The sequence below is a fragment of the Cetorhinus maximus genome, chromosome 11 (assembly GCF_964194155.1).
Source record: "Cetorhinus maximus chromosome 11, sCetMax3.hap1.1, whole genome shotgun sequence".
Taxonomy (NCBI): Eukaryota; Metazoa; Chordata; class Chondrichthyes; order Lamniformes; family Cetorhinidae; genus Cetorhinus; species Cetorhinus maximus.
The window spans coordinates 35,072,736-35,086,611 of NC_135889.1; the positions used below are offsets into that span (position 1 = coordinate 35,072,736).

At 45.1% G+C, this 13,876-nt stretch overlaps 1 protein-coding gene across 1 annotated transcript in view; it reads right to left on the minus strand.

Annotated features, from left to right (window-relative positions):
- Positions 1 to 13,876, minus strand: part of LOC144686980 (voltage-gated delayed rectifier potassium channel KCNH8-like) — an 801,058-nt gene that overhangs the window by 347,847 nt on the left and 439,335 nt on the right. Inside the window, exon 3 of the mRNA XM_078552818.1 lies at positions 2,312 to 2,446. Within this exon, the coding sequence (XP_078408944.1) occupies positions 2,312 to 2,446 (135 nt within the window). The remainder of the gene's footprint in view (positions 1 to 2,311; positions 2,447 to 13,876) is intronic.

A 13,876-nucleotide genomic window follows, 5' to 3' on the forward strand; every position in this document is an offset into this window, starting at 1 on the left:
TTCGAAGATCAAGATGTAGAATCAGTTTGGGTGGAGATAAGAAATAACTATGGATAGAAGCTACTGGTAAATGTTGTTTATAGGCCCCCTGGCATTAGCTACACTGTTGGACAGCATAGAAAGCAAGGAATAATGGGGGCTTGTAAGAAAGGAACTACAATAATTGTGGGTGATATTAATTTCCATAAAGAGTGAGCAAATTACAGTGGTAAAGATAGCCTTCAGGATGAGTTCATAGAGTGTATTTAGTATAGTTTCTTAGAACAATATGTTCTGGAACTAACCAAGGAATAGGCTATTTTAGACACAAAACAGAAAATGCTGGAAAAACGCAGCAGGTCTGACAGCATCTGTGGAGAGAGAAAAACAAAGTTAATGTTTTGTGTCCGTATGACCCTTCTTCAGTCTGGTCATACAGACTCGAAACATTAACTTTGTTTTTCTCTCTCTCCACAGATGCTGTCAGAGTTGCTGAGTTTTTCCAGCATTTTCTGTTTTTGTTTCAGATTTCCAGCATCTGCAGTATTTTGCTTTTATTATTGGCTATTTTAGACCTGTTAATGTATAATGAGATAGGATTAATTAATACTCACATAGTAAAGCATCCTCCAAGTAAGAATGATCATAACAGGATCAGTTTGTGGGTGAGAAGCTTGGGTTTGAAACTAATGTCTTAAACTGAAATAAAGACAATTACAAAGGTATGAAGACATAGATAGCTACATGGGTTGGGAAAATAGGTTCAAAGGTAAGACAGTAGGTAAGTAGTGGTAGACATTTAAAGAGATATTACATAACTCTGAACAAAAATATATTCCATTGAGAAGGAAAGACTCTATAAGAGGGATGTGCCATCTGTGGCTAACTAAGGAAATGAAGGATGGTATCAAATTGAAAGAAAAGTTGTGAGGAGGATACAAAGAGTTTGCAAAGGGATATAGATAGGTTAAGTGAGTGGGAAAAAATTTGACATGGAATGTAATGTGGGAAAATGTGAGGTTGTCAACTTTGGTGGGAAAAATAGAAAAGCAGAATATTATTTAAATGGAGAGAGACTACAGAATGCTGTGGGATAGAGGGATCTGGGTGTCCTTGTACATGAATTACAAAAAGTTAACATGCAGGTACAGCAAATGATTAGGAAGGCACATGGAATGGTGGCCTTTATTTCAATGGGGATGGAGTATGAAAGTGGGGAAGTCTTGTCACAACTATACAGAGCACTGGTGAGACCACACCTAGAGTACTGTATATCATTTTGATCTCCTTGTTAAAGAAGAGATATACTTGCATTGAAGGCAGTTCAGAGAAGGTTCACAGGGTTAATTCCTGGGATAAAAGGGTTGTCTTATGAGGAAATGTTGAGCAGTTTGCGCCTATACTCAGTGGAGTTTAGAAAAATGAGACCTGATCTTATTGAAACATATCAGATTCTAAGGGGGCTTTACAGGATAGATGCTGGGAGAATGTTTCCACTTATGAAGGAATCCAGAACTAGGGGCCACAGTTTCAAAATAAAGGGCGTCCAACTTAAGACATGGGTGAGGACAAATTCCTTCTGTCAGAGGGTAATTAATCTTTGGAATTCTCTACTCCAGGGGTCTTTGGAGGATGGGTCATTGATTATATTAAAGGCTGAGTTAGACAGATTTTTGATCTACAAGGGCATCAAGGATTATGGAAGCAGACAGGAAAGTGAAATTAAAACCACAATCAGATCAGCTATGAACTTATTGAATGGTGGAGCAGGCTCGGGGCCAAATGGCCTACTCCTGCTCCTATGTTCTTATGTAGACTGCCGCTATTAGCATGACTGAGTCTTTATTGTCTGTTACCTTTTACCTCATGCATTCTATTGCAGTCTGACTGATAACTGCACCCCTTTTTTCTACTGATATTACGTTATCTCTACTATGTACAGCTACTCCACCTCCCCCTTTTCCCTTTTTATCTTTTCGAGATATGTTAAACCCTGTAATGTTTAATTTCTAGCCCTGATTTTTCTGTGGCCATGTCTCAGCAATCCCTACTATATCTGGTTCCTTGCAATGTATTACCGTCTTAATTTCCCCTGTTTTATCATTGATACTGTGTGCATTGGTGTACAGACAATTTAACTTCCTGATTCTTTAGATGGTAATAACTTAACCTCCATTAAAACTCTTACTGGTATTCATTATTCTGTGCTTACCATAGTTAGAGCCTAGAGATCCTTTAAGCGTATTAAACTGGTACACAGGGACAGTGAAGTATTTACTGTATTACACATTTGGTACTTTGCAAATATGTCCTTATCAAAATCATTATTTACCTGGATCTTTTGTGCTGTCTGGTGACAGGTTGTTCTTGCTATCAGTGATGTCCTTATGTGAAGCCAGGAACAGCACAACCTCTCCTTTTTCGTTTTTAATTGGGACAATATCTAGCAGACACCAAAAGGACGCACCTGAAAATGAAGAAAGAGAGAAGTGTATCATTAATAGAGAAGTATGACATGTACACCTAAATTATTGTAATACTGGGTGTAACACATTAAATAACACCAATCAGAAAATCTGTGCCAAAAGTTCCTAATTCCTCTTCTCTCTATAGTGAATAAAGGATATTAGTAGGCTTACATTTCTACTGAGTGCTGATACCAACAAAACCGTGGAAACTTTTAGAAAGAACAGGCCTGTGATTCATCTTTAATGTGTACACATTGATCTATGACCAAGAGCTGTTTCTGTTCAAAATATTTGACATATATTATGCACCCTATTTAATACATCACATACTCATACATATAATATTAGCCTCTGCACTCATCTCTGAGTGGTGTGTTTAAGTAATCTCTTCCTAGATAGCTAACTGATATTGGCAAATTTGTCCAAATCAAGATTAGCCCAAATGACAAAGGAGGAGCTATAGCTGAGATTGGTGTTCCATTCCACCAGCGACTAGTCACATGGATGAGTGATTTTTATTTTTCTAGCTGGAATGCAGGTCATGGATGGTTGCAGTAGTTAAACCTTTTGCCTTTCCTCTCCTATTGAGATGGATTTCTCCAGTAGTCAGTCTAGTAGCTGTTTGCAAAATTAATTAAAAGCATGAAAAAAAATCTAGCAGCCAGCATGGATTTGTAAGGGGAAGATCCTGATTGACAAAACAACAACAACTTGCATTTATATAGCACCTTTAATGTAGTAGAACACCGCAATGCACTTCACAAGTGAATCATCAGACAAAATATGACACTGAGCTGCTTAAAGGGACTTTAGGATAAGTGATCAAGAGCTTGGTCAAAGAACTGCTGCCTGGCCAGGCAGTGCAGCCTCCCCATGAAGAGCATTGTTCTATTCCATAAAGCCAGTTGGTGAAGGATCGAACTGGAGCCAATCTTTATATACTTTTACATTTATTTACAGAAAAGTATATTACAAGTATACAACTCCTAACCCAACAACCACAGTTTAATCTATGTCTATTTATAGGACTTCGATGAATTGCCCACCACCTGAATACAATTAAACATAATTAATATTAAATTAGCAAATTCCCTTCTCTCTCTTTAAATAAAAATTTGAGCTAATATGTATAACTACATTTCCTAAACAAGTTAAAATAAAAACCTCCATATTTTGTACAAAGAGAGATGCCCTTCCTCTAGGATCCCTAACAAATTCCTTTGTACTTACATTTCTATTTGTAAAACAATCAGACACTTGATGACTTGCACCCACCCATTTAACTTTAGAAATGTCCTTTCTCTCCAGCAAGGCCGATCCTTACTCACACTCTTCGTGGGATGAACATTATCCAACAATAAATGATTATCTACATAACATTCAACGGGTATACTATCTTCAGTATGCTCACAATACAGAATCTCATTTAAAATATTTGCCAAATAGAATCCCATATCCACCGCCTCCACAAGAGCCCATGTTTTAGCAACTAAAATACATTTAACAACCCTTTTTGTTTCCTTACTTTTCTGAGCTAAAGGACAGTGTTTTCAATTTTCACCCATAAGAAATATTATGGGCAGAATCTTCTGTTCGGCATGCGGGGCCTGAAAATGACGCGCGGTGACGTCGGGTGTATGTCCCGACGTCACCGCGCATCGTTCTTATCTTTAGTTCGGTGGGCGCGCACTGAAGTCGGCTGCGCGCCCGCCGAACTGTCAAAGGCCTATTAAGGCCATTAATAAACTAATTAAAGTACTTGTCAGGGCTGCCCGTCCAACCTTAAGGTTGGCGGGCAGGCGAAGAGCCCAGGCGGCCTTTGCATTTTTCATGAAACCTCATCCACGGGCGAGATGAGGTTCATGAAGGATTTATTAATGAAATAAAAAGTTTATCAAAATTCATAAACATGTCTCATCTCATGTGACACTGTCACATTAGGGGACATGTCTGAATAAATTTACTTTTTCTTTTTTTCAATGTTTCATAGGTAAATTAATCTCCCTGAGGCAGCTCCGTGCCTCGGAAAATTTCTGCGCTCTTTCGCACACATGCGCGAAAGAGTGCAGGCCACGACTCTCCCTCCTCCCCACGCCCGCACAGGGAGCGCTGAGCACTTCTTAATTGGCCCGCCCACGTAAAATGGCAGCACGCAATCGATCGCAGGCGGCGATCGGCTCTGCGCCCGCCCACGCCTGCTCTGTACCGGCCCGCCCAACGGGGAGAAAATTCTCTCCTATGAATCCAGCTGTACTAGAATATCCATCAGGAAGATTAGCATGTGAAGCATCACTAAAAATAACCAGTTTCATGTATTTAGGGTCACCTAAGGATGGGACCTTAAGTGCGCATTTCTCCAGATTTAATTTTAATATTTTATTTGCCCTTGAAACATTCTCTACTTTAGGGTGTTTCATCGTAGTACTTAATTCTAACATATCAAAATTAGCATCTGGTCTAGTCTGAGTGCCTAGCCAGTTCAACTCACCCATCAAGCTTCGCAATTGCTCTGTATCTTCTTTAGCTATAACGTCGGGCCGTAGCCTCTAAGCTCCAGGGCAGTGTAACTGCGGGGCTACCACAAAGTTTCACTGGGGAACCCTCTCTGAAGTTCCCAGGTAAGGTTTGCACGGCAATTGTCTGGTAGGGCAAACTTCCAATGGGCATGCCCTGCACTGAGAACCATCCGAAAAATCGATTAAAATCGCAAACTTCAGATGATTCCAACTGTCTTACAGTGCTATCCAGAAAAAGTTAGAAGAATTAAAATCAGTTCTAGCTTCTGGGTAACTAGTGTACAGATCCACACTGACCCCCATGGGACTATGGGACTCCCCCAAAACCCCAAAACCCCAGGGGAATCCCCCCACCCCCAACTATGCCCTCCATGGGACTCCCCACCATGTGACCCCCTCATGTGACTCCCCCCACCCATGGGACTCCCCCCACACCCCGGGACTCCCTACCCTCGTCAGGCCTCCCCCCAGCCCCTGACTATGTCCCCAGGCCCAGCTAAACCCAACGTCCCCGCCACCGACCGCCCGGCCCTCCCCCCTCTGACTCTCCGAACCCCCTCCCGACTGTATAAATCCCATCTGACTGTCCGACGGCCCCCCCATCCTGACTGTCCAATTCCACCTCCAAACCCGCCTACCCCAAATTCTAACCACATAACCTGACAAACCTACCTTCTCCCTGGTCTGAAAGCTGCTCTAAACAAGACATGGGGCAGGATTTTATGCGTTGGCGAGTGGGGGCGGGGCCCGCTTGCCGACACATCAAATGGCACGCGGTGATGTTGGGAGGAACTCCCGATGTCACCGCGTCCCGTTTAAATTTTCAGGAAGGTGGGGGCGCAGCAAAATCAGCTGCGTGCCCGCTGACCTGTCAATGGCCAATTGAGGGCATTGACAGAGGCAATTAAGTAATTAAAGGACCTGCCCATCCAACCTTAAGGCTGGCGGGCAGGCCAGGAGCCCCGGCGCGAATTGGAAAAAGCATGAAACCTCATCCACGGGCGGGATGTGGTTTCATGCAGCTTTTAAAAAATTTTAATAAAGTTTTTGTGAAAATTATGGACATGTCCCAACACATGTGACATTGTCATATGAGGGGACATGTTAGGGAAATTTTATTTTTCTAATTTTATCTTTTTGACATTTAGAGCCGATCTCCCTGAGGCTGCACTTAGCCTCAGGGAGATGAGTGTGCTCTTTCTTGCGCATGAGCAAAAAAGTGCACTCTCGATTTTGGGATTCCCCCCCGTCCACACAGGGAGTGCATAGTGCTTCTATGTGGACGTCATGCCTTAATTGGCCCGCCCATGTAAAATGGCGCCGCGCCCCCAATTGGGGACGCCGATCGGAAGTGCACCTGTGCGCACCTGATATTCAACTTCCCCCCGACGGAGGGAAAATTTAGCCCATGGACTCGAAACGTTAACTCTGTGTCTTACTCCACAGATGCTGCCAGTCCTGCTGAGTTTTCCCAGCATTTTCTTTTTTTTAATTTGGATGTGGCTGGACCTTTAAACCCACCCTCGAAAGTAGACCCCGGGAGCGCACTGCCCTGCATAATTCTTGCCCGGCCTGAATTGGAAGGGCAAACGAGAAAGGGTCGAAAAGATTTGAAGATAAAAAAGTAGGAGCAGAGTGGCATTCCAACTCTGATTGCCACTCTGTGGAAGTTCAGGCCCATCATCTTTCTCTGACGATGTAGTAGGATTAATTGGGATGGGGTAATATTCTGTAAATAGGATTGTTGATTTAAAGTTATTCCAAACCTATTCTGCTTAATGTCCAGACTAATATATTTAAAATCCCCACAATCCTCACTCCCAATTTTAAATTGAACTTTAATATTTTTAATAACACATTTCTCAAATTCCATAGAACCATCCCATAAGAAATCATTAACATGAATAATAAAGATGCCTAAAAGTTTTCCTTCATGATACCAATTGTTATGATCCCAGCTGAGATTACCCCTGGACAAGCCTGATCCCAGGGTGGAAGATCTTAACTTTTATTTTGTTTGTTTAGATACCTGGAGAGTGGCTACTGAACAGAGTCACTGGAGTCAGCTAATGAACTTTTAACAAAAGAATAAAACAGTTATTAAACAAGAAAAGATGATTATATATTACTATACTATATTACAATACTTCTTCACCCACAACTATACCTTTACATATATATACAGATTTACAAGATAACACAAGTTACAAAAGCTATCTTATACTTCAGAGTAAGTACACAGTCCATGTAAACCTATGGCGACCTGTGGTCAGACACATCACACTCTGAAACCAAGTGAAAGATGCCACCTCAAACAGATGCTATGGATCTCTCCTCAACTCCCCGCAGACGCTTGTCACACTGTGAGCCAATTGGCCTCACTGCACTCCATCACATGAGGGTTTCCAATCTCCACTCTCCAAGAACTCGTCTCGGAATCTTCTCCCAAACCGACGCTTTCTCTCAGACGCCTTCCTCAAGGGTTACCTTCCAGGATTTCGACTCTCCTTCTGACAAATACACACAAATACCAACATAACTTACTTAAGCTATCTCTATTTCCTAATATAAATAAAACATTGTGGGACCTGCTCTTAGTTGAACGCAATCTATTTTCATTACAAAGAATCTCACTGACAAACACTACAGCCTTGGAAGCACCATTCAGGCCATAGATACATTGTTTAATTTCCATCATTTATCTTCTACATCTGCTGCCACTTTGGCGCTTGCAGAAAGTTACAGGGCGGAATCGTCTGGTCCTGTTGGCGGCGGGCGTCATGGCAGGCGTGAGTGGACAATACGGTGAGAAGGCCAAAAATTGGCCTTATACTGTCGTGAAACCAGTTTGCCATGTCTTTATTCAGATTTGGACCAGTACCCAATACGGTTCAAGCTACCAGCGCAGCCTTGCAGTGCGGGTTAGGAGAATGCCTGAGCTGAGAGCACAGCATGCAGTCCAGTGGCTGAAGCTGCTGCTAATCGCTCAAGTGGAGTGGGGAGGAGGTGGGTGGGGATTTGGGCCACCATGAAGCGCACTCCACCTTGGCAATCCAGGTGGTGGCTAGCACTCTCTGGCATGCATGAAGAAGCCTTCAGAAGTAACCAATGGGGGTTCATGGTTTGCTTCATGGCTTACAGGGAGCAGAGAAGAAGAAGAAGAAAGCGGCGGAGGCACTTGGCTCGGCAAAGGGAGGAGCACCCTCCTCAGGATGAAGGGGTGGCAGGGCCTGCTGTGCACACAGCTGAAGATCTACAGAGCGCCGTCGCTCGTAGGCACCTTGCTAGACCCAGGGTCTATAGACGCCGCTTGTCATTTCTGCAGATGACTGAGGGCCAGTGTCAACAAGACTGAGCATGTCTAGGGAACTGGTTGGTCACGTATGCCACCTGCTGCAGGATTTGGTGCCATGGAAGGCATCCACTACCAGTGGCCATGAAAGTGACTGCGTGGCTCAATTTTTATTTAAGGGGTCCTTCCAGCGCTACACAGGTGATGTGTGCGGGGTCTCGCAAGCCTCCAGTCTGTCCACTTGTCACGGACACCATCTTCGCAAAGGCACAGAACTTTGTACATTTTGCCCAGGATCAGGAAAACCAGGACGCCAGAGCGCTGGGATTTGTGCAGATCTCTGGTTTTCCACAGGTGCAGGATGCCATCGATTGCACTTACGTGGCACTTAGATCTCCGTGGCAACAAACAGTCAACTCTGTAAACCATGAAAGCTTCCAGTTGCTGAATGTTCAGCTGGTCTGCGACCACCACAAATGCATCCTATGGGTCTGCGCACGATTCCCAGGGACCATCCACGACTCCTACATCCTACGCAGGTCTCAGATCCCTGACATCTTCCAGGGTCCAGAGGGGCTGCCGGGTTGGCTCCTCAGGGACAAGTGCTACCCACAAATGACGTGATTGATGACACCCATGCAGCGGCCTCAGGCTGCAGCAGAGCGATGGTATAACGAGACTCGTGGTGCGACCCGGACTCTGGTGGAGCGAACTATAAGCGTTTTGAAAATAAGGTTCTGCTGCCTCGACAAGTCCGGTGAAGCACTGCAATAGAGTCCCCAGATGGTGTCGCGCATCATTATAGCTTGCTGCGTGCTACATAACCTGAGGAAGACCTGGCTGAGGAGGAGATGGACGAGCTGCACGTCTCCTCCGATGAGGAGGACGTCAAAGGGGATGGTGATGACCCAGCAGCAGTGAAGTCAGGATGGTGAGTGGCTTGGAGGGGAACTTGCAGGTGGTGGTGCTCCCATGTATCTGCTGTACTTGTCCTTCTAGTTGGTCGTGGTCATGGGTTTGGAAGCTGCAGTGCATTTTGTAGATGGTACACACTGCTGCCACTGTGCGTCGGTGGTGGAGGGAGTGAATGTTTGTGGATGGGGTGCCAATCAAGTGGGCTGCTTTGTCCTGGAAGGTATCAAGCTTCTTGAGTGTTGTTGGAGCTGCACTCATCCAGGCAAGTGGAAAGTATTCCATCACACTCCTGACTTGTGCCTTGTAGATGGTGGACATGCTTTGGTGAGCCAGGAGGTGAGTTACTCACTGCACGATTCCTAGCCTCTGACCTGCTCTTGTAGCCACAGTATTTATATGGCTAGTCCAGTTCAGTTTCTGGACAATGGAAAAACCCAGGATGTTGATATTGGGGGATTCAGTGATAGTAACATAATTGAATGTCAAGGGGCGGTGGTTAGATTCTCTCTTGTTGGAGATGGTCATTGCCTGGCACTTGTGCGGCACGAATGTTACTTGCCACTTGTCAGCCCAAGCCTGGATGTTGTCCAGGCCTTGCTGCATTTGGACACAGACTGTTCAGTTTTTGAGGAGTCGTGCATGGTGCTGAACATTGTGCAATCATCAACGAACATCCCCACTTCTGAACTTATGAGGGATGGAAGGTCATTGATGAAGCAGCTGAAGATGGTTGGGCCTAGGACACTACCCTGAGGAACTCCTGCAGTGATGTCCTGGAGCTGAGATGACTGATTTCCAACAAACACAGCCATCTTCCTTTGTGCTAGGCATCATTCCAACCAGCAGAGAGTTTTCCCCCTGATTCCCATTGACTCCAGTTTTGCTAGGGTCCCTTGATGCCACATTCGGTCAAATGCTGCCTTGGTGTCAAGGGCAGTCACTCTCATCTCACCTCTGGAGTCGAGTGAGTGTGAAGCCAGGCCATCATTTTGGTCTGAAGGTTACACACTGCACAGGGAAGGGGCCCTGGATTGAGACACCTGCCTTTATCCTGTGCAGGAACCAAGGTTTCAATTCTGAGTGACACGAACACTGCTCATCATAACAAGGAGCCATAGGCAGGGAGACATTCCTGGGAGTTTATTTACAATAGTGAAAATTATGTTCAAGTGATTAACACCTGTGCCCAGGCTATGCAAATATATCTCCCTAACCGCCCTAATCCTGCTGCTACGTCTTGGTGCTCCCCTGACATCCACAGCGGAGGTGGAGGCAGCCTGCTGACTGCTACACCCTGTCTGTGATGACCTTGGCAGGCGTCCTTTGGAGGGCCAGGACCGGGAGGGCCTCAGCCTGCTTTGGGCATCTTGCTGTGGGCCAGCTGCAACCTCCTCGGCCTGTTGAGCTGGAGCTGCAGGGATCATAGGAAGAGGGTATTTGGATCAGCCGGACACTCCCAGAGTCACTTGGGTGAATGGCCCCGGGGTATCAAGTTGCTTGTCCTCCCTATGGGTGTCCGACGGCCCCTGACTGACTCCTTGAGGAGAAGGGGAAGCTGGATTGAGATCAAGCTGCCACTCACCCCTATTGCGTTGACACTGTTGGAGGCCAACTATGACGTCAGCGATGGAGTTCAGCCTGCACAGCAATACAGGACCGATGTCCTGGACAAACGTTTCCATGGCGGCCGCCATCCTACCAGTGTTGACCTCGGTGCATCGGCATGCTGGCGCTATCACCTCAGACTGAAGGTGGATGGACTCCTCCATTGTGGCTTGCATTGTGAGGAGCGCAGCGGACATCCCTTCCTGATGTTCCCGAGCTTGCCTTTGCAGCTCCAGCAGCTAAGGTATGACCAAGTCCAGAGGTTCATCATCTTACTCAGATTCAGCAGACATCTTGCCCCCAGCAGTCCTCTGAGTGCCAGCACCCAAGGATTGTCCTGGCTCTGACTGCTGTGGAACAGGTTGTGTGTTGTGCTCACCAGATTGTAATCCCGAGATTACTTTATGTCTAGCTCTCTCCAAGGTGTGGACCTCCAGCGGTCAGTGGAGGGTAGAGGATATCGCGGCGGGTCCCCACGGCATCCAGAAGGCATCCCAGGAATGTGTCACTGAACCAGGCAACTGTACTCTTCTTGGCTTTCAGGACCATGTCTTCACTGGGGCCGTCCTGGGGCCGTCCTGGGCTGCAAGCATTGAGAACAGTGCACACGGCTGCATTTTAAATATGGCGCCTGGCGTGAGGAAGCGGCGAGGTAACGCCATGGTGGGCCAATTGTAGGCTGGCTGCCTGCGATCCTCTGTGTTCCCTGTGACTGCATAATTGATGAGGTGGGAAGGGGACAGTACAGTGCAAAAACCCACCATTTCTGGGCAGCGGGGTAAAATGTATTTTTTTCGATGGCCAATACCACACTTAGTGCAAATCTCTGGGATGATTCTGCCCACAGTCTCCTAGCCTATTGACTAGAATAGTCAGCTATAAAGACTATGGGAGGAAGGGCCAGGAATGAAGTGACTGACCGTAGTGTCCACCCATTGTAAGGTTATTCAGAGACTTGGTAACGTATGTACCAAGGGGAATTTTACCAAATTAAGTTCCTGTCATGGAACAGACTAATTTGGGGTTATCCATTTTGGGGATCTGTCGTGAACAGATCAATTTGGGTTAACATTTGTAATATAGTACATATCTGTAATCTAATATCGTATGTAAGTAGAGTTGTCTTTCTTCCTTTCTTTTACTATATAAAGTGCTTTCTCCTTTCAATAAAATTATCTTTCTTTCTTCTTACTTATTTCTTTCTATATTGTCAATTCTAATTGCATATAATTATTATAATTATTAGTCAATAAAATTGTTGTTTGAACACATTGCTTGGCATTGTCACTCATTCCTGTTACTTCCAGAGTAGGGCTCCGAACCTAAGTAAGATTCCATAAGGGACTCTCACGCCCCTTACAGGCTTCATGGTTTGCTTGTACCATGAGGATGACTTTTCAATGTCAACTGCAAGGGACTAGGAGTGCATCCCTCCACCAATATTGGATAGCCACCTTTCCCTAGAGGATCCTCAGGCTTGGCCAGTCGCGCAATGGTTCTGCAGCACCATAGCACTCATTCGAGTTTGAAGCGTGGTCATGAGGGGTTAACAGTAGAGGAGCAATCATTGGCACTATGAGGAACTAGTGCTGCTTCAGTAGTCACACTTGTTTGATCAGGCTGACTCTAAGCATGTCAATTGAGCTCAAGCTCAATGCTCTCAGCTGCGGTGGAGGACCCACCTTTGACATGTTTTGCCATTAGCCTGGCTGTTTACTTCCCTCCACCGCCTGGCATGTGTTTGTGCACAAACTTCAGCTGATGTTACCATGATCCCCCCGACCAGCACTGTCGCCTTGCCCCAAGCTTGCCTTCTCACCCAGCCACCTGCTGGATTTTACATGCCCCACCTTCAAACCCACTGGGGGGAGAGAGTAAAATCTAGCTCATTAATTCTGTTTCTCTCTCCACAGATGCTTCCTGACCTGCTGAGTATTTCCAGCATTTTATGATTTTATTCCTGATTTGCAGCAACCCCATTGTATTGCAAGTTTATATGTACCTAGTATTAATATTGTGCAGTGACTTCAATTGCATTCCTGGCTCTTCATTTAAGGAGCATTAGAAACAGAAATATAACGGTACATTATAAAATTAAAATTCAGATCACTGAAGGCAAGTAATGTGTCTGCATCAGCACTAATGGGCGGAATTTTACAGCCCAGTTGTGGTGGGGGCAGGGTGGTAAAATGCGACCAGCAATTAAAAAGCCCATTGACTTTGGCGGGACCAGAAAATCCTGCTGGTGGGAGGGGCCATAATATTCCACCCCATGTATCTTTCTTAATTTTTCTAGGCATCTTACCTGTGCAATTTAAGCATTTGCACAAAATTCCAGAACACATTATAAAAGATGAGCCTAGGGGGCATGATACTGCAGTATTTTGATAAGTCTCATGGGGCGTGTCCATACAAAATTCAACACTTTTAACATGACAAAGAGCTTCAATATTTTCATGAAGCTATTAATGTATATAATGTTATTGGAATTTTTTTTTTAAATAGAGGTTTAGTCTGTGGGTGTATCTGTGTCTGTCTTAATTTAAATGACCACTGCAAACCTCATCCTGCCCGTGGATGAGGTTTCATAAAAAATCCAAAGGTCGCTTGGCTGATTCGCCCACTCGCCAACCGAATGGTTGAATGGGCAGTGAAAAATACAAATTAATTAGCTGCATAAGGGCCTTAATAGGCCTCTTAATTGTCGGCAGGCACACTGCTGACTCTCATGCATGCCCGCCGACCGAAAAATCGCGCGAGTGCACGATGACGCCGGGACGCTCGCCCGATGTCATTGCGTGATTTTACGCCCAATCAGGTCAGGCGCGCGCCCGCCCACAGGATAAAATCCTGCCCATGTTGTTTTCTTGTGATGGGATTTTGGGTTCAGGTAAATATTGACCAGTCATGCTAACATTGGCTAAGCTTCTTGGGACTATATTATGGGGTAAAATTAATACAGAGAAAGACATGGGCCAATTGAAAATGTCAGCACTGATTTGGAAAGGCAATTCATATCTGTCAAATTTAATTGAGTACTTGGAGAAAATAATAGAATGCATTAACAAAGGAACTGCAGTGAATTTATGTATATGGATTTT